The following is a 22,827-nucleotide window of genomic DNA, read 5'->3' as shown; positions in this document are numbered from 1 at the left end:
TATTATTAATAAAAGTTAAGTAACTTGTCCAAGATCACACAGCTCCTAGGTAGGAGAACCCAAGACCTAATCTTATGAAGGGACTTCAGAACTTTTTATCACTTTCCCTCTTAAAAGGCAATTTGCCTTTAATGCCTGTGTTTTGCCCCAAAAGTCCTACAGACAGAACTGTTCACAAACAAAGGAGGGAATACTGTTTCAGAAATAGAAATAATACCAGGCATGTTAAAAGAGCTCTACCTGTAGTCATATAAAAACAAAATATTTTCTTTGTAAAATCTTTTACATATACTCATATAGCTTCCATCTATGATAATCGAGGACATCCGTAGAGGATTTCCATCTGTCAAAATAAGCTACAGCAAAATGCTGGTGGTTTCCATTACTTGAATTTTAAATAACAAAACCATCTAACAAGCTGATCTAAATTATACATTATGAGATCAAATCGATTAAGTTTTGTGGTTAATTCACATTAGGCAAAATATTTCTCTCACTTGTCTCTTCTGTGTAATAGTTTTGTAATGAATAAGAAAACAACTTAGGTGAAATAAAGCCCTCATACTTTACATAAAAAGGGATAATTTGTAGGAAACGTAAAGAAGTGTTTGCTTCTTTTTCCTTTCTTTTTCAATATAATAAGCATTTAAGAGAACTGTTTGTATGGTAAATGGATTCAAATGCAGAAAATAAGACATTAATATTTATTTTACGACAAATTCTTAGTCATAAGTAAAACAGTATTTTAAAGTAAGTTTGTTTTTTGGGAATTCCCTGGCACTCCAGTGGTTAGGACTTCGAGCTTTCACTGCTGTGGCCCAGGTTCAATCCCTGGTTGGGGAACTAAGAAGATCCAGCAAACCAACTGCAGAGTGAGGCCTAAATAAGTAAACTAATAAATAAATAAACAAAATAAAGTAAATCTGTTTTCATCAAATGCCCACCAAACATGTTTATATTGACTGTTTCTAGTTATAGGACAATAGATTCAGTTATAAGTCAATAAAATATTATTTGTACAATAGTTATTTTCTAAAACATATAATTGTATCCAATATTATACCTAGAACCATGAACCCAATTATATCCAGATGGGGCACAAAGTCTGTTTCTCTTTGTTTACCATTTACCATCTTTATACCTGGAAAACTATAAGCTTTGATACTGAAATTTACTTAGTAAAACCATGTAATAAGTCATTCCGAATACAGAATTAAAGAGTAATTGAATTTTGACAGCTACTCAGATCCAGCCTTAGAAAATGTACCATCACGTTCTGCCAGGTGTCCAAAGTTTGATTGTCGTGGGGATAACTGAGATTGACTACTAAAGATATAAGTTCATGTGTTAGGTTTATTTTTAGATATAATATTTGTACATATTTATATTTTTATATTTATTTATATATATATATATAATTTGAGAATTCAAAACTTTATATAGATTTATATATTTATTTAAATAATATCAAAGGAGAAAATTTTTCCTGGATTTTGCGTGCCCAAGATATGTCTGAATATGTAAATATGTGTATGCTGAGAATCACTTCAGTTCTTTTCACAATCTCTTTCTGTGACTGTTAGGGAGTGAATTATGTACAAATCTCTCCTTCCAACTTATCTGGAGACTCTGGCCAAGGGCCTGCTTCCTACCTGCAGATCAAGTACAAATAACTGTTAACACCCTCAGCATGTTTCTAAATGATGCCTCTGAGGCAAAGGTGGAATTTCTGTTCTTATCACTGCCTCCAATATGCTATTTTAGGTGAAAGAATGAGAAAGAGAAGATGGTGGCAATTACTCTGAAAGAATACCGAAAGAGGCATGACTAAAATAATGGGTCTTATGTGAGCTCCACTAGTATTAAAATGAGAATGACTACTTCAGGTTCACTCAAATATTTGAGATTGGAAAGGTGGCGTGGACCAACTGGTCTGCAAAGTTAACTGTATAGATCAAATGTAAGTGAAGGCTTTCCTTAATTGGAACTGGGTGTCGGTTTTAAATAGTAATAAAAAATTAATATATGAAGGTGTTAATGATATAAATTCATATTTGCTTATGTTTCTCAAACTTAGTACTGGTGCCAATTTAGCATCAACTTTAATACAGTTTAATTCCCATAATTTAACCTAGTCTGTGGCTTTTAGGTCAGTGCCTCCCAAAGATATAAATATGACAAAAAATTAGATAAGTTGATCTTTGATATTGTATGTATGTATGCTATATGACAATTAGATATGCTCCTCATTTGGGAGGAAATGTTTAAAAAGCATTAAAAGTCGGGCTTCCCTGGTGGCGTAGTGGTTGAGAGTCCGCCTGCCGATGCAGGGGACACGGGTTCGTGCCCCGGTCCGGGAAGATCCCACATGCCGCGGAGCGGCTGGGCCCGTGAGCCATGGCCGCTGAGCCTGCGCTTCCGGAGCCTGTGCTCCGCAATGGGAAAGGCCACAACAGTGAGAGGCCCGCGTACCGCAAAAAAAAAAAAAAAAAAAAAAAAAAAAGCATTAGAAAACATAAATTTTAGGGGTTAAAAAATTATACAAAGCGTTTATATTCAGGCATCTTCCAGTTCTCACATAGAATGTGAGCATGAGTCATATTTGATGACTCTTATTTCTATTCTTGAAAAATGAGCCAAGACACGTTATAAAACTAGCTTTTTACTAAGGGAAATAAGCACTTCAAGTTTAATTCCCAAATGGGCCTTTGTCTACTTCAATAAAAATAAATAAGAAACAACTATTTCCTGAAGATAAGGCATGCAAACGATAAATTTGGACTTATTCACCAGTGGCTCTCCCAGGGGTTCTCAAATTGTATTTGCCTTAGGAATTCCTTGGGATCCTATGTCCCAGCGAGGGAAGTTCTGCTTCAGTTGACATAGCTTAAATCCAGAAATCTGAATTATAGATAAGTGTTCCAGTAGATTGTGATATAGATAGCCTGCAGGGCACAATTTGAAAATCTGTGATGAAGGAGCAAGTGTTGATTCCCTGAGAAGGCTTTTTCATTATTCGTTAACTAGAGGTAATGAGTTAATTATTTTGTACCTCATGAGAATTTTTTGATTCATGCAAAATTCCACCTATTTGGGTGGAGACTGAGTATTAAAATGTAGTCTTTTTTTATTTTTTCGCGGTACGTGGGCCTCTCACTGTTGTGGCCTCTCCCGTTGCAGAACGCAGGCTCCGGACGCGCAGGCTCAGCGGCCATGGCTCACGGGCCCAGCCGCTCCGCAGCATGTGGGATCCTCTCGGACCGGGACACGAACCCGTGTCCCCTGCATCGGCAGGCGGACTCTCAACCACTACACCACCAGGGAAGCCGGACAAAATGTAGTCATTTTAAACTAAGTATTTTGAAAGTTTATTTTTTTTTAACATATTAAGCACTCATATACAGTTGTACGTCTTGTTTAGAAGTTTTCCAAAGAGTTTACGGATGTCAGATACTGATGCTTTAAGGCTGAACTCAAACTGGATCGAAATGAATACAATTTGAAGGCAAGCTCAGTGAAAAACTTTCCACTCCCAGTTCTCCAATGAGAAGTGATTAGTGAGTTTCACTAGACTCTATGTGGGCAGATGTAAGCAAATGAAAAATAGCAGTAATAGAATGTTTAAATAATTTTTCATTGCTATAATTATCATTATTCACATCATATTGTGCTTTGCTAATGAGTATATGAGTCCTTTTAAAATAGTGCTGACACTTTTTGATGACTTATTTCGTTCTGTTTCCCATGTGGCAAAGTATAAAAGATTGTAGCCTGGTTGCTCCATTGCCCCATTAGCAGACTCTCAGAAGAATTATGCTTATGAGCTGGATGGCCAGCGACCTTCTTGAGGTGGCAATTACAATCATAATACTATTTTAAACACTTTTACCCAGAGTAAAGGATATATGCTGTGATTGTTAATATCATTTCCCTAGTTTGCTTAAAATGCTTAAGTTTATTTTATTATTATTTCAGTCTTTGAAAATCACATTATAGTCAATTAAAAATTCCTGCCACACAAATGGGACCTAATGAAACTTAAAAGCTTTTGCACAGCAAAGGAAACCATAAACAGGACGAAAAGACGACCCTCAGAATGCGAGAAAATATTTGCAAATGAAGCAACTGACAAAGGATTAATCTCCAAAATACACAAGCAGCTAATGCAGCTCAACATTATAAAAACAAACAACCCAATCCAGAAATGGGCAGAAGACCTAAATAGACATTTCTCCAAAGAAGATATACAGATTGTCAACAAACACATGAAAGAATTCTCAACATCATTAATCGTTAGAGAAATGCAAATCAAAACTACAATGAGATATCATCTCACACTGGTCAGAGTGGCCATCATAAAAAAATATACAAATGGGGCTTCCCTGGTGGTGCAGTGGTTGAGAGTCTGCCTGCCGATGCAGGGGATGCGGGTTCGTGCCCTGGTCCAGGAAGATCCCACATGCTGCAGAGTGGCTGGGCCTGTGACCCATGGCCACTGAGCCTGCACGTCCAGAGCCTGTGCTCTGCAAAGGGAGAGGCCACAGCAGTGAGCGGCCCGCGTACCGCAAAAAAAAAAAAAAAAAAAAAAAAAATATATATATATATATATATATACAAACAATAAATGCTGGAGAGGGTGTGGAGAAAAGGGAACCCTCCTGCACTGTTGGTGGGAATGTAAATTGATACAGCCACTATGGAGAACAGTATGGAGGTTCCTTAAAAAACTAAAAATAGAACTACCATACGACCCAGCAATCCCACTCCTGGGCATATACACTGAGAAAACCATAATTCAAAAAGAGTCATGTACCACAATGTTCATTGCAGCTCTATTTACAATAGCCAAGACATGGAAGCAACCTAAGTGTCCATCAACAAATGAATGGATAAAGAAGATGTGGCACATATATACAATGGAATATTACTCAGCCATAAAAAGAAACGAAATTGAGTTATTTGTAGTGAGGTAGATGGATCTAGAGACTGTCATACAGAGTGAAGTAAGTCAGGAAGATAAAAACAAATACTGTATGCTAACATATATATATGGAATCTAAGAAAAAAAAAAAAGGTCGTGAAGAACCTAGGAGCAAGACGGGAATAAAGACACAGACCTACTAGAGAATGGACTTGAGGACATGCTGAGGGGGAAGGGTAAGATGGGTTAAAGTGAGAGAGTGGCATGGACATATATACTCTACCAAACGTAAAATAGATAGCTAGTGGGAAGCAGCCGCATAGCACAGGGAGATCAGCTCTGTGCTTTGTGACCACCTAGAGGGGTGGGATAGGGAGGGTGGGAGGGAGGGAGGGAGATGCAAGATGGGAGAGATATGGGGATATATGTATATGTATAACTGATTCACTTTTTTATAAAGCAGAAACTAACACACCATTGTAAAGCAATTATACTCCAATAAAGATGTTAAAAAAATTCCTGCCACTTTTATACAATCATATGTATGTATTTATTCATACTTGTTCTTGATTCTTAAGAGAATTGAATGAATTGAATAATACTATCTTTACTTTTCTCAGTCAACAGTGCACTCTATAAGACAAATATCTATATGTATAAATATATTACAACCACAGTAAAATTCCATAATAGGAATATGATCAGAATAATTATTGGCGTAAATAGGATACAGTTATTAGATCTAGCTGGGACTATTAGGAAATATGAAGGATATAGCATTTAAGAAGAAATATATAGTAAGAATTTAACAGACTGAAAGAGAGAAGGTTGGTTAAGAGTGCCACACTCCTGAATTATACACATGTATTTATGTATGTATGTGTGTGCTTTTGAGTAGAGAGGCAATATCATAAATCAATATGTTTAAAAAATAACTTTGTTAAGTTGGTAAACACTGAAGTAGAGAGATGTGGCACAAACCCAGGGCAGTTGTTTGGAATAAACAAACAGCCAGAATTGAGAAATACACAGCAGCAGAATGGAAAGGACTTTGTGATCTATTGGATTCAGAGATAAGTAAGATAAAGAGCATGTGAAGAAATTATTTAAGTAGGAGACGGTTTTTCTGCTGATATGCTGAAATTTGAGTGGAAATGAGCAAATCATGGCTGAAAATATAGGGAACCTCAAAGAGAAGTCAGAGTCAAAAAACATTTCCGAGAGACATTTAATGATAGAAGTGACAAAGGAAACTTGAGGCATGCATGAAATTAATCAGATTAAAGAGGGCATAATTCTTTAATTTTGAATGTAAGAAAATCCAGGAGGCAGAATGAACAAAGGTATAAATAGAAGCTTAAATATCACCACCTCAAACCTTTAATACATATATTTCTGACAATGGTGTATATTTTTAACCACAGTTGTGAAGGTATCCTAAATTCTCATTTATGTCACATGGTTTAAATCTATTTCATATTTGCCTTATTATTGGTCTTAGCATTTATATAGGCAAAGAAATTGGACTTATACAGTATTTATGAAAGTTAAACACGATATAAATAATACTAAAACCATGGAAACAAAATATTTTGCACATAAGATATCTATTTTATTAAAAAATATTGGACACAATAAATTATATCCTTTAACAAATAATGTTTCATGGATTGCTAGTTTTATAGAAAAGTAAATGCAAAAATGGCTATATCATTTTTTTATATGTATAAAGGATAAAAAATTAATCTCTTCCCTCAAGCAGCTCTGTGTATAATGGAGAATTATACTATTTGAAGTAAAATGAATGATAGACTTATGCACACGATGATATACAAATGTGTAAGATGGGTACCAAACCATTACAGAGCAGATCTAAGAGGATGTAGAAGGAATTAATACCAATATTGATTTCTGAAACCTCTAAGAGGAGTTAGCCAGTGGAACAGCAAATGTGTACCAAAATATTTTAGACCATTGAAAAAACATAATGTATTATTTAAAGAATCGTGAAAAAATGGAAGTGCAAAAAAAAAAAATTTCATCAAAAAATGACTTGAAGTTGTCACTGAAAGAATGAAGAATAGAATTTATATAAAGGGGGATTAGGAGCAGTGGGAAAATGAAACATTTTAGGCATAAGCAACAAGATAGGGAAGAGATATGTAGCATTCAATTATAAAATACAGTCAATTAAAGAAAATTTAAACCATTGTATACATACATTAATGCATTAACACATGACGAATATTTAGAAATAAAATTTGTAGATCAATGAATTTGGTGCTATTGAAAAAATTAATTTTGGTTAAGTTTATTTTCTAGACTAGTCTCACAATGTTTCAAAAAATTCTGTGAAAAATCAAACTATTGGTTAAATAAGTATTCCCAGGTGAATTTGAATTTCAAACATTTTTCAGGCCTAGTTTGTAAGATGTTGAATATATTTATAATTTATAATAAAACCTCAGGTGTGACCCATTTTTGTGAAATTATTGAGCAATATCAATGAGAATTATCCATCTACTATGTTTTGTTAGGTGGGTCAGAAATTACATAGACAAGGACAAAAGAAAGGTTTACATGATTAATGGAGGTTTTAAGGGAATATTAAATGTACTCCATAAAATGAATGCACAACGGAAGCTTATTGATGCACTTGAAACGTTGTGCACTCTTGCCAAGATCTACATAATGTTTACTATGTAATGGAAGTAGTGGTTATATAAATCACATATATTAAAAATACATATTTTTGAGAATCAGGAACACTTTTTATTCTGACAATCATTAAGTAACATAAATGGGTTTTTGTTTCATAGTTCATTTGGAATTGGTTTGGTTGGAATTTTCAATACTGGCAAGAGAATGATGAGACAAGGCAAAGCCTGTCAAGCCATCCATTTCCAAACTGAAGCCCCATCTGCACTGGCCCAGTTTGGCTTGGGGGTGGACTGGCAGACAGGAAAAGCCTTAATTTTGCACATGGATCAAATCACTAATTAATATGATATACTGGAAATTTCTGATTTCCAGATCTAGATTTTAGTAATTAAAGTCAACATAAGACTACTAATTGAAAATGAACAGAGAAGGCAAAGCATACTGGCAATGAAGAAAGTCTAAAGGAACAGTGAGAGACAAAGGAAAAATAAGGTTTTTATTACATCTTGCATGTTGTACTTTTTTAGACTAATGGTAACATGATGTGGGATAGCCTAAAAGTTCAGGAAGCTGAGCTATCCCCTCTATGATATTATTTTTTTTCTATGAAATATAAGACATGGTCATATGAGATTCTTTTATTACCTTTTTATTTTCCATAGATAAGGCAAGATCATTTTGTGTGCTATTATACTTGCTTAAGTAATTAAAACACTAAAATATTTATAAAGCAACATTTTACTTCTCTGTAATTAGATGGTAAATCACACACACACACACATATACACAAGATCACTATTTGAACAATTTAATGTCTGACTTCAATCACTGAATCAACAGTTTTATAGTAATATGCATTTATTTTCTAAATTTTATTTATTTGTTTTTGTTTATGAAGTTTTTATTTTGTTTTTTAAAAGTATACAATTCGGCGCTTTTTACTATACACAAAAAGTTGTGCAACCATCTCTACTAATTCTAGAATATTTTTATCATTCCAAAAAGAAACCACATACCCATGAGCAGTTATTCCCCAGTTCCTCTCAATTGCATCCTCCATTCCCGTGCATAATTTTATCTACTTTCTGTCTCTGTAGATTTGCTTATCTGTACACTCCATAAAATGGAGTAATACAATATGTAATCTTTTATAACTAGCTTGTTTAACTTAGCACAGTATCTTTAAAGATTAATCCATTCTGTAGTGTGTATCAAAAAATAGTTCACTTTTATAAATTGACATATATTTGACATACAATATTATGTTAGTTTCAGGTCTAGAGCATAGTGATTTGACATTTAAATTCATCACTAAAAGATCACTACAGTAAATCTATTGACCATCTATCCTCATACAAAGCCATGACAGTACCAGTGATGATATTCCCTACTCTGTACAATATGACACTGTGATTATTTATTTTATAACTGGAAGTATACACCTCTGAATTCCCTTCACCTATTTTGCCCATCCCCATCACTTTCTTCCCCTCTGGAAACCACCCATTGTTTTTTCTCTGTATCTATGAGTCTGTTTTTGTTATGTTTTATTTTCTATTTTGTTTTTTAAATACCAAATATAAGTGAGATCATATGATATTTGTCTTTTTCTGTCTGGCTAATTTTACTTAGTATAATACCCTGTAAATCCATCCATGTTGTAGCAAATGGTAGGATTTCATTCTTTTTATGGCTGAGTGATATTCCATTGTATACATGTACCACATCTTCTTTATCCATTCATCTCTTGATGTTCATTTAGGTTGCTTTAATTTCTTGGCTATTGTAACTAATGTTGCAATTAACATATGGGTGCATATATCTTTTTGAATTAGTGTTTTTGTTTTCTTTGGGTATATATCCAGAATTGAAATTGTTGGATCATCAACACTTATTTTTTGGCTTTTTGAGATAACCATTCAGACAGGCGTGGGACAATATCTCATGATTTTGATATTTACTTCCCTAATGATTAGTGTTGTTGAGCATCTTTTCACGTGCCTGTTGGTCATCTGTGCTTCTTCAGAAAAATGTCTTTTCAGGTCCTATGCCTATTATTCAATTTTTTTTTTGAGTTTATGAGTTCTTCAAGTATTTTGGGTATTAATCCTTTACTGGATATATCATTTGGAAATATCTTCAATTCAGAAGTGTGTTTTTTTAAATTTTTTAATATTCTCATCTGCTTATTTTTGGTTTTGTTTCCCTTGCTGGAGGAGACATATCCAAAGAAATATTGCTAAGATAGATTTTAAAGAACACACCACCTATGTTTTCCTCTAGTAATTTTGTGATTTCAGGTCTTAAATTTAAGTCTTTAATCCATTTTAAGTCTATTTTTGTATATCATGTGAAAAAGTGGTTCAGTTTCATTATTTTTCATGTACCTGTCTGGTTTTCCCAGCACCATATATTGAAGAGGCGATCTTTCCCCCACTGGATATTCTTGCCTCCTTTGTTGTAGATTAATTTACCATAAGTGCATGGGTTTATTTCTGGGGGGTCTCTATTCTGTTCCATTGATCTACTGATCTAACAGTACCATTGACCTAACAGTACCATACTGTTTTCATTACTGTAGCTTTGTAGTAAAGTTTGAAATCCACGAGCATGATACTTCCAGCTTTGTTCTTCTTTCTCAAGATTTCTTTTGCTATTAGTGGTCTTTTGTGGTTCCATACAAATTTTAGGATTATTTGTTCCAGTTCTGTGAAAAATGGTATTTGTATTTTAATAAGATTACATTAAATCTGTAGATTGCCTTGGGTAGAATATTTAACAATATTAATTCTTCTAATCCATGAGCATGGTATATCTTTCCATTTGTTTGTAAGTTTTCAATTTCTTTTATCAATGTCTTTTAGTTTTCAGAGTACAGGTTTTCACCTCCTTGGTTATACTTATTTCCAGTTATTTTATTCTTTTTGATCAAATTGTACAGAGGATGGTTTTCTTAATTTTTCTTCCAACAGTTATTATTAGTGTGTAGAAATGCAACAAATTTCTGTAAATTAATTTGGGATCCTACATCTTTACTGAATTAATTTATTAGTTCTAATAGTTTTCTTTCTTTCTTTTTTTTTTTTTGGTGGAGTCTTCAGGATTTTCTATGTATAAGATATGTCATCTGAAAAGAATAACAGTTTTATGTCTTCCTTTCTAATTTGGTGCTTTTATTTATTTTTCTTGTCAGATTGCTGTGGCTAGGACTTCCAATACTATGTTGAATAAAAGTGGTGAGAGTGGGCATCCTTGTCCTGTATCTGATATTAGAGGAAATGCTTTCACCTTTTTACCATTGACTATGATGTTGGCTGTGGGTTTGTCATATATAGCTTTTGTTATGTTGAGATATGCTTCCTTTATACCCACTTTGTTAATAGTTTTTATCATAAATGAATGTTGAATTTTGTCAAAAGTTTTTCTGTATGTATTTAGATGATCATATGATTTTTATCCTATGATAATGTGATGCATCACATTGATTGATTTGTGGATTCAGAACCATACTTGCATTCCTGGTATAAATTCCACTTGGTCATGGTGTATGAACCTTTTAATGTATTGTTTAATTTGGCTTGCCAATGTTTTGTTGAGGACTTTTGCATCTATGTTAATCAGGGATATAGTCCTGTAAATTGATGCTGACCTCACAGAATGAGTTTGGAAGAGTCCCTTCCTCTTCAAATTTTTGGAATAGTTTGAGACAAATAGGTATTAACTTTTCTTTAAATGTTTGTTAAAATCCACTTGTGAAGCTGTCTGGTCCTGGACTTTTGCTTATTGGGAGTTTTTTGATTACAGATTAGACTTCATTACTAGTAATTGGTCTGTTCAGATTTTCTATTTTTTTCTGATTCAGTCTTGGAAGAATGCAGTGCTTCTTGGAATGTATTCATTTCTTCTAGGTTGTCCAATTTTTTGGCATATAATTTTTTGTCATAATCTCTTATTATCCTTTGTATTTCTGTGGTGTCAGTTGTAACTTTTCCCATTTCATTTTTGTTTTTATTCATTTTAATTTCTTTTCTTCTTGATGTGTCTGGCTAGAGGTTTATAAATTTTATTTATCTTTTCAAAGAACTAAATCTTAGTTTCATTGATCTTTTCTATATATATATATATATTTTTTTCTTTTAGCCTCTATTTCCTTTATTTCTTCTTGGCTCTGTGCTATTTTCTTCCTTCTAGTAACTTTAAGTTTTGCTTATTCTTCTTTTTCTCATTCCTTTAGGTGTAAAGTTAGATTGGTTATTTGAGATTTTTCTTGTTTTCTGAGGTAGGCCTATATCATTATAATCTTCCCACTTAGAACTGCTTCTGCTGTTTCACATAGGTTTTGGAATGCTGTGTTTCCATTTTCAAACTCTGTGGTTGTAACTTCCCTCCTGTTTGCCAGTTATCATCCTGGGGGTGTGGGTCTTGAGTATAATACATCTCCTCCCCTTCTACCCATCTTGTCGTGGTCCCTTCTTTATATCTTTAGTTTCAGAAAATCTTTTCTGTAAGACTTTAGGTTGTTCTCATAGATAGTTGCTCTGTAAGTAGTTGTAATTTTGGTGTGCCCAAATGATGAGATGAGTTTAAGTCCTTTCTACTCTGCCATCTTGATTCTCCTCTCTATTTTCTAAAGTTGAAATGTAAATATAATATTTCAAGTAATCACCTCCTTAAGTGGTCTCAAGTATATGCTTTCAAGTTCTTAAAAGTGTTTAACATTCTTATCAATTTGAAATAATTTCTACTTAGGCCTAATTACCTCCAACTTAGTTATTTGTTACATATAGATACGTTTTATGTGCAGCTGAACATTGACTTCTTATGTATTGTTTTTCAGTAACTTTAGATTAGTTCTTACTATAAGCATAAAATAAAATGTATTTCAAAAGAGAAGTTGTAATGGATTACTCCATCTTCTTTTTATTTTCTATTCTTATGCCTGAATGTTGTCACAGTACTGTATAATTCATTCATTCATTTAATGTATTTATTCAGGTCCTATAATCTTTATTTCTGATTAAACTGTAACATATTAATTTGTATTTTGTTAAGTAAATATATATTTTTGGTGTTTTCATCAATACTTGGAAATTTTCTCAAAGAAAAAGGAAGGGAAATATATAACCTTTGTCCTTAGGTATTAATGAATGTGCACACATGCACACACACACACGCAGTGCAAGTTCTAATAATCAAAGTATAATTTTTTGAGTAGCATTAGTTACTTAGAGGATGCCCACTTAGCCTATAATTAAGTAACAAATACTTTTACCTTTGGAATTAACAGGGCACATTACCTGTAAGAAGCTAGAGAATTTGATCACTATAATTCTACCTTAGTTCACTACATACAGTTTTCTCCTTTTCTATGGGAACATGCTTATTTTTGTTCAGCCTAGCATGCATATTTGATAACTGTGTAAGTATATATTCTTATTGACTCTGTGAATAATTTCTTGTCACCTGTCTTCTATCTTAATGTGTGTTGTAGAGGTAGTGCCATTAAGATGTTTCATATGTGTCAAAAGTAGGCTGTCCAGAAAATGATGGCAGTGTAATTACATGGTACATCATAAGCGATCCAACTTTGGCACAGGTGAAGATTCACTTCAGTTTTGAATTAATCTTAATGACCCTAGCTTTATTGCTGTTGAGTTTCTAGAAATGATAAAATGTCAAGTCATTGGAAATAAAATGACAGAACCTAAACAATCTGACAAGATTAATGCATAGTTTCTCTGACTTGTTCCATGTTCTGTAGACTTTATTGCCAACTACAATATTCTACTGAGAAATGCTTGTCTTAATGAATGCATCTTCCACCTTACTACAATGTATATCTGTTATGAAAAGAACAGAAAATTCAGTGCTCTCTATGTGTTTGTTTTATGTACACTAAAACCTCAATGTAGAAAACAGATGTAAGTGGAAAACACTGTTTTACTTCTATTATATCTTAATTTTAGTAGGGCATGTTAGTTGAATGCTATTAAGTCCATCTTTTTAGGACAAGACTAATATTTCAGTTTAATGACAAGTTTTCCAGTGCTGTTAGATAATTATGAATTTTGCAGGCAAACTACATGCTGACAACTTTTTCTAAAACTGCTATTTAACTTATATTGATAGAGGATTGCAAAGTATGGCTGTCTTCACATTTATTGTTATTAGCCTCGGAAAATGTTCTTTTATAAAACATAAGAGTCATATCTCAGCCTATAGTCTTGAAAAGGCATATAGTCTTTCATCTACAGTCTGTATTATCTGATGTCCTTTAGCTAGTCTCTCAGAGTTTAAATTTTTTTCTGACATTGAAAGGTCTCAATTCTGGCTAAACTCTTCACCTTCACTAACCATAAGCCTAAGTGATAACACCAGACTAGATTTTTTCCCTTGATTTTTTGATTCTATTATTTTTACTTTTAAATGTTCAAATGAAAAGCAAACTCATAAACCTAACACGTAACCTAAAGTTGCTCCCCCTGAATAGCTTGGATAAAGTAAGCAGAAATTTTCCAAGCTTTTACATTAGATGCCCATATTTTCCTAAAGATTCCATTCAACCCTTCCCTTTCCCCAGTGATGCAACACCATCACCATCATGCACTGCTTGACCATGTTTTTAACTTGAAATCCACTACACTTGACAGCTCCCTATCTCTCTCAAATCTCTGCCAGCTATGTCTTCAGTAATTTTTAGTCATGTTTCCTAACTAAATATCCTGTTAGAGGAGCATTTATCTTCCAACATAGACCTCCACTGCTCTATTTGGAAAAAATCAAGAACTTTCCTAACACTTACTGATGTACTGTTAGATTAGACCATGACAGATCACACTATAGATTCAAGGCTTTTGGTGTTTCTTCATTTCAATATCACAATCACACAATGAGACACAAAGGTTGTAGACACATTTCTGGTAAATCATAGGTGCTAAGAAAGGAAGAAAAAAGACATAAAAAATACTTCACATGTTCTATGCCTTGTCCTCTTTCTTTGGAATTTGTCACTGAGAAATTTAGTACAACTTTATATAACTGTGTCACATGCTTTCTTGCCACATTAAACAGGAATTCAGGCATCCTTCTGTTTGCTGATATCTCAGGAGTGCTTCAGTAGGATTAGAGTTTAATATGGCTATTGTGAAACACATACTCTATAGAAACTAGGTTGCAAAAGCTACATTATGTCTTGATTACTAATCATGGCTATTTGAACTCAGACAAATTCCCCTTGGATATCTGTCTTTACCCTTTTTGGAGGCAATGGGTATACAATGTAACCCATAATTTTATTCTTTTTCTTTGCTCATGTTTTCTCAAATTCAAACCCTGCTTTGAGTTCACAAACATTGGACAACTCTATAGGATAGCCCTCTCTTAAGTGTTTAGGGAATAAAGCCTAATGAAGCATAATTATAGTCTATGAAAAGTTGCTAGTTTGATAGATAAATATGAATTCTTCAACCAAAATTATTTTATAATGTCTACATAACACTCCGTTGTTGCCACTTGAAGTATTTTTATTTGGTATCTATTTATTTATTTAACATTTACATTTTCTCTTTTAGAGAGATTTCTCATATCTTGTTTGAAGGCAGTTATACTGTTAATTAACTATTAAGTTAACTAATTAAGCAAGTATTTTATACCACTGTAAAATGTACTTTCTGTCTATTACATGGAAACAAACAATTTTAGGTAAATACTTAGCTCTCTTGAGACTAAATATATTATATGTCCCGTTGAGGTAATGTCCATTGGATGGATATAAATAAGGCTGATTTTAACATTATAGGAGCAAAAGGTAGATATCCTTTTTGGGGGCAGCGGGTAGAAAGGCAGATGGCAAGATTTAAGTGCTTCCTGGGCTAATGAAATTGGAAAATTTTGTAACCGGTTCTGAAACAACAATAGACCTCTAAAAATAACTGGGAATAAAGAATTGACAATTTGGCAGAATCTCCATAAAATGTGAATGATTATTTTTTCTCATATCTCAAAGGAAACAATTGTAATACTGTAATGTAGCTTGTTGGATGAACTTCAGCATCCAAAAAACATATTAAAACCTTTCGAATTTAATTTCTATAAATGTAACTAGAAGTTCAAATCAAATTAATTACCCTGGTTGCTTTACTCATGGGAAAGTAGAATCCAAAATCTACTAACAGAAGCTTAAACTGGTGTCAATAGTAATTTAAACTTTATATTTTTGTGTTTAGTTTTGCTTTAGCATTCGCATTTCCTCCTATTTTCTTTCTTTCCATTTTTTTGATTTAAACAGACTGCTGTTTAACCTATTAATATTTATATTGGTGAGATATCAGTAAAATAGCCCATATTTTTTTCTTCACGTTATACCTTACAAAATTTTGTAAACTCTTTTAAACAATGTATATATTTTCATTTTTGTGAGATACCATAATTTTTCTTGATTCTATTATATTTTATATAGATAGAGATTTTTATAGGTTTTTCTGACTCAGTATCAAATTTATAGTAATGTCGGTGCTCCGCCTGGTGGTACACAATAAGCATTTTACTTTTCTCTTTTCCTTAATGTTAAAAAATTGGGAGAGAGAACTTTATATCCAGACTTTAAAAGTGTGTAAAAGTACCTGGAAGGGAATCTACTAAAAATTTACTAAGTATAAGTTGAATATTAGTCTGTAGTATACTATACTTAAATCCATTGTAGATTAAATATATGTACATGTATTTAATACATAGATATAAATATATATATATATATACACTTATCATTTTACAAGTAATTTTTAGTTTAATGATTTATACTTATTGAGGAAATAGTTCATCTATTATTATATTCATTTACATATATGTTTTATATTTTTTTGTGTTAGGACACATAGCCTTATTTTTCTATAAATATCTAAATATCTGTCTTCTATCTATCTATGTATCCATCTATCATCTATCTATGTATCTTTTTAATCTATGTCTTGTATCCTGGATTCTTTTGCATTAGTATCAGTTTATTTCATGAGTATTCCCACCTTCATATTTGATACTGGTTACACTTAGATGGTGCTAGTATGTAAAATATTTCTTCACAGTAATTTTAATTTAACACTTCCTACTATTTATAATGACCAATTGAAATTCTACAACAGAATCTATTGAAGTGAAAAGTGAAATTATTACTCCTAATTATAATCTTTAACTGGATAGCAAATTGCCTTTCAATTTTGCACTATTATGTTTTAGAGTTGATTTATTTTCTGTAGACTATATTTTCAAGGCTGGTAATCTTATTATGTACTTTACTAACTCCACTGTATACAAAAATTATATATATCTTATCAGGCATTTTCCATCTGAAAGTTCCTGAGTCTTCCCCTATTGGCTCAGCTATTGGAAGAATAAGAGCTGTGGACCCTGATTTTGGACAAAATGCGGAAATTGAATACAGTATTGTTCCAGGAGATGGGGGGAATTTGTTTGACATCGTCACAGATGAGAATACACAAGAAGGAGTCCTCAAATTGAAAAAGGTACATAGACATGTTTTTCAAAGTAGATTACCCAATAAAAATTAATGAACAGAAAGACTAAAACTTGAAAATGACAGAAATTTTAATTTTCCTTCAATAAGCAATATTTTAAATTAAAAAAATACCAGGTGACTATGAAGTATTCACTCCCAGAGACACTTTTATTCTGTGATTCACCAGGTATATATTTTATGTTGAAAAAATTAGGCCTATTAATTTGCTTAAATCCTTAAAAAATTCTTACCAGAGTCTAATTTTAATTTAATTTTTTAATGTTATCAACTCAAACGAAAAGGTTAATTTAAAAATAAGATCTAGAAGTAAACTCTCTGCACACCAAGCTTGGTCTTGCCCCTTTTATTACTTTTCTGAGAATATAAATATCTAATTCACACATTGTTTGTGAGCCTGGACCTCAGACTGGAAGAATTCTGATATGGGCGAGTGCTGCTACTGGCAAGTGGACGAAATGAGAATGGGTAGCGCTGGGTTTGAGGGGCTATGACAAGGGAAGTGAAGAGAAAAATTAACGAGAAGGAGGGAGAGGACAAAAAGGTGGAATGCGGTGGGAAGCCCTCGAGTAATGTTAAATTGTTTTATATAAAAGAGGATGGAGAGCAAAATTCAAAATATTGGAAATGAATCCTTATCTCAGTGTATGTAGTTTGTTTTCTGTCAGGTAGGGTCATGAAGAAGAAGAATGTAAATGTGAGAAAGAGAAAAATCATGACTGTATTTGGGGTGTGTAGATTATTTCTATAACAATGAGGTAAATTATAGGAATTTCCAATAATACAGCGCAGGCAAAAAAATGAACTTCATTTAATTTAGTACAGTTTTTCCCTCTCCCTATTATAGCAAAGTGTACTCTATTTATCCCAAAAGGTGGTATACCATACACATTTAATTTTGATACTTGTGATTATTTTAACCTGCAAAAAGTATTTTTACATTCAGTCCCATTAATCATGCTGCTGTTTCCATATTTGTTCAGGAGCTCTGAATTTTATCAAAGAAACAACATATGTGGTAATAAAAATAATCCTGAAAAGAAACAGTTTTCATGTAGATGATTTATCAACTTTTACTTCCTACTATTGCAAGAAAATTGTGCTTTGTCTAGAAATTAATTTAATCACATGGTCCCATTCAGCAAAATTTTTCATTTATGCTAAATTTTCAGAGTATACCTAGAAAAAAAATTGTGTCAAATGTTTATTCCATTATTATTTTGTTGTGGTTTTGCTTGTTTTTCTTTTTTCTATTCAGTAACAAATCCCTTAAAATCTTGTCAAAATTTTTTTAAAATGATCTCAATATATAACAATGCTTAAAAGGTGTAGAGATATTAATTCATATTAAACAGATATAAATTCTCTTAGTAATATGAGAAATAATAGAAAATATTTTATATCAATGATTCATAAAAGTTAAGTTTGAAATTAAATATATTTACAAAGTAAAATTGAGGTACAAAAGAGTTACATTGTGTATAATATATATATTTATATTAATTTATATTTACAGAGATACAATGAATGCATTTTATATTTACACATAGGATTTTATATTTTGTATTGATTTACACTTATTTACCATCTATGCCAATAAATAATCAATGTCTTAGTGTCAATCTGGGAAAATGTATGACATTCTTTTTTACTTTTTAACACAATTGAAAAGGGAGTAGTGTGCTAACTATAGAACTTTATATTACCATGTCAAAATGGATTAATCATTGAAAGTAATGACGTAGTTATATAAATCAACTTTTTGTAAATACTTATTATGCATAATCACTAAAGCAAAAAGAATATATCTTCTGCCTTTTTAGTGTATGGAGATGTCATAAAGAGTGAAAGAGTCTTATTTATTTTGTATTCATTTTGTTTATTTTTTTATTTTCTAGTTTTTAACTAGATTAAAAGTGATATTTGTGAAATTATAGCATACCTTTATTAAAATGGATTTACATATAATGTATAAAATAGCCTGGAAAGTATATCTCGAAGTAAATATATATATATATATATATATATATATATATATATGTTTATAAATACATATATTTTTCCTCCTGCAGTGGATAAATAACCGTTGCTCATTTTGCTGGCATAAAATTTGTTATCTAAATAAAACTCAGGGTCCATAACTAAAATTCACTCCTTCATTCACCGAACATTGATGCAACAACCACTAAATCCTAACGCATCTGGACTCTGGGGGGCAGTGAAGGAAACAGACACATTCACTCTGCTCAAGCAGCTACTGTTCAACCAGGGAAGTTAGACAATAAGTAAATTTAAAAGCACTGACAGTGTTAAATTTAAGTTTGCAAAACACAAATCAGGGTAAAAATAAGCAATTTAGAGGGTAGTAGCTATCCTACAGTGAGGTAGTCAGAAAAGACTTCTCTGTTAGGATGAAATTTCAGCAGAGACCTGAAGGAAGCAAAAGATGAGCCATATGGTATCTGAGTGATGTGTGCTCCAGAAAGACTGAGCAGCAATTGCAAAATCCCTGAAATGGGAGTGTACCGGGCAAGGAGGCCAGTGGCACTGAGTACAGTGAATGGAGGGGCCCATAGCTGGAGATGAGGTCAAATATGCCGACGAATGTCCCATCATGGAGATCCTTGCAGACCAGGCAAAGGACTTGAATTAAATCATGATACGAGAAGACCGTGGCAAATTTCTATCTAAATTACCATTACCCTTGGTAAAGCCAGGATACGCTGACTTTTCTTAGGCGAATAATGACTAGGGAGTAAGGACAGGAATAGACCAGTTAAGAGACTATAGAAATAATCCAGGAAACCAATGATGGAGATATGGTCCCTGATCTTTATAGCAATGAAAATTGTGAGAAATGGTGAGATTCTGGCTAGATTTTAAAGGAACGGCCCAAGTATATTTTTATAAATATTCTTAACATTCGGTAAATTATGTCAAACATTTGAATAGATTTGTTTTTAGCATTCTAATTTGTTTTACTCTCTAAATAAGGAGACACCAGAGGCAATCCATACCAGCTAACCTCTTATTCTGTTGGAAAAGAAAATTGCAACCTACAGACTACATTTATAAATCTGTAAAAAATAACTCAGGGGAACATTTTTGTAACAAAAATTTGAAATTATCTATTTATCTATCTACCTACCTACCTATCTACATATCTGGTGTATGTATTATTTTGAGTAAATGTGTGTGTGTGTGTGTATATGTGTGTGCACGTGCACGTGCTCACATACATATATAGATATATGACTTGAATAACTATGGCAGTATATTTTTCTAAAAATAAAACAATGAGGAAATATTCTGTTCAATAAAGCCCACGAAAAACTCAAAATTAATTTAAATAATGTAAATTATGTACTTTTTATTGAGGTATAATTGACACACAAAATTATATTAGTTTCAGGTGCAACATAATAATTCAAAATTTTATATATTGCAAAAGATCACCACAATAAATCTAGTTAATATCCATCACCACACATAGTTACAAATTTTTTATTGTGATGAGAATTTCTAAGATTTACTCTTTTTGCAACATTCAGATATGCAACACAGTATTATTAACCTGTAGTCCCCATATAGTATCTTACATCTCCGTGACTTATTTACTTTATAACTGTAAGTTTGTACCTGTTGACTCTCTTCACTCATTTCACCCCCCACCCAACCCCCACTTCTGGCAACAACCAATCTATTCTTTGTAATCTATGAGCCTGTTTTTTTCTTGTTATTTTTCTTTTATGTTTTTGTCTTTTGTTTTAGATTTCATATATAAATGAAATCATATGATATTTGTCTTTCCCTGTCTGACTTATTTCACTTTGCATAATGCCTTCAAGGTCAATCCATGTTGTTGTAAGTGGCAAGATTTTATTCTGTATCTCTATATCTCTAGGTTCCACATCCAAGGATTCAATCAACTGTGGATGGAAAATATTGGGGAAAAAAATTTTCAGGAAGTTCCAAAAGGCACACCTTGAAGTTGCTGCACACTGGCAACTATTTACATAACATTTACTTGTATTAGGCATTACAAGTAATCTAGAGAATATTTAAAATATAAGGAAGACTGTGCATAGGTTATATGCAAATACCACTTCCATTTATATAAGGAATTTGAGTATGCTTGGATTTTGGTATCTGCAGGGGTCCTGGAGCCAATCTCCCGTGGATACCAAAGGATGATTGTATATACCACATTTTCTTTATCCATTCATCTCTCAATGGACATTTGGGTTGCTTCCATATCTTGGCTATTGTAAATAATGCTGCAATGAACATGGGGTTGCATATGTCTTTTTAAGTTAGTGTTTTTTTTGTTTTCTTTGGATAAATACCCAGAAATGAAATTGCTGGATCATACAGCAGTTCTATTTTTAACTTTCTGAGGAAACTCCATACTGTTTTTCATAATAGCTACACCAATTTATACTTCCGCCAACAGTGCACAAAGATTTCTTTTTCCTCACATCCTCTCCAACACTCATTTTTTGTCTTTTTGATAATAGCCAGTGTAGCATATATGAGGTGATGTCTCATTGTGTGTGTGTGTGTGGTTTTTTTTTTAGAAGATGTTGGGGGTAGGAATTTATTAATTAATTTATTTTTGCTGTGTTGAGTCTTCGTTTCTGTGCGAGGGCTTTCTCTAGTTGTGGCAAGCGGGGGCCACTCTTCATCGCGGTGCGCGGGCCTCTCACTATCGTGGCCTCTCTTTTTGCGGAGCACAAGCTCCAGGCACGCAGGCTCAGTAGTTGTGGCTCATGGGCCTAGTTGCTCCGCGGCATGGGCATGTGGGATCCTCCCAGACCAGGGCTCGAACCCGTGTCCCCTGCATTAGCAGGCAGATTCTCAACCACTGCGCCACCAGGGAAGCCCTCATTGTGGTTTTGATTAACATTTCTCTGATGATTAGTGATGTTGAGCACCTTTCATGTACCTGTTGGCCTACAGTTCTTTAGATATTTTTTGAGCGAACACTGTATTATAGGGCTATTTATGCGTGTGTTCAGAGAGTTCTCAGAAGACTTTATCTTGAACTTATTCAGAGTCCCAGAAGAAGTAGATGCAAAATCATAAATATGTATGTAAATATCAACAGCAGTATTTGTTCCATAATGATCTTAAAATTACTCTTTGGAAACTTCTCCCTGCAATATCTCAGCATAGAATTGCAATGAAGAGTTTTGATGTAAAACCAAATTCATACAGAAATTATGTTTTTAAGTACATGCATCTAGAAAGTCTAAAAATATATACTCTACATTTGAATATATATCTGCTTTTGAATATAAGGATATTCTTTGTTTTCGGAGCGTTTTTCTTTTTTAGGCTCACTTAAAAAATAAATGAAAATGTTTAATATTCTCTGAAGCACATATTCTCATTATAGTTTTATTTCCAAAATTTTTATTTACTTTCCCTTTACCATTTCCCCCCTCTCTCTTCTTCTGCATGGAGGGAGGGTGTACATGTATAAAAATGATGGTCATGCTTGTATGAGCTGAGAAGAATGAAAAAAAAGCATTTTTATTTTATTTCTTTTAAACCTCAACTTGGATTCAGTTTATGAGCACTGTGACAGAATGCCATTTCACTGTGTCACTTTGAATTCAGAATAACATTATGCAACTTTATATATCTCTACAAGGCACAAGATATATATATTTTTTTTAAAGAAACAAACTATTCTTGCTTTATACTTACGTCC

At 32.8% G+C, this 22,827-nt stretch overlaps 1 protein-coding gene across 1 annotated transcript in view; it reads left to right on the top strand.

Annotated features, from left to right (window-relative positions):
• LOC111178590 (cadherin-12) overlaps window positions 1–22,827 on the top strand; it is an 81,574-nt gene that overhangs the window by 5,781 nt on the left and 52,966 nt on the right. Inside the window, exon 2 of the mRNA XM_022581435.3 lies at window positions 16,913–17,100. Within this exon, the coding sequence (XP_022437143.2) occupies window positions 16,913–17,100 (188 nt within the window). The remainder of the gene's footprint in view (window positions 1–16,912; window positions 17,101–22,827) is intronic.

Source organism: Delphinapterus leucas, chromosome 3 (genome assembly GCF_059928025.1).
Source record: "Delphinapterus leucas isolate spDelLeu-1000000601 "Yukka" chromosome 3, BTC_Dleu_Yukka2, whole genome shotgun sequence".
Classification (NCBI taxonomy): Eukaryota; Metazoa; Chordata; class Mammalia; order Artiodactyla; family Monodontidae; genus Delphinapterus; species Delphinapterus leucas.
The sequence above is the reverse complement of the archived record's forward strand: the minus strand, read 5'-3'. Positions and strand labels throughout refer to the sequence as shown.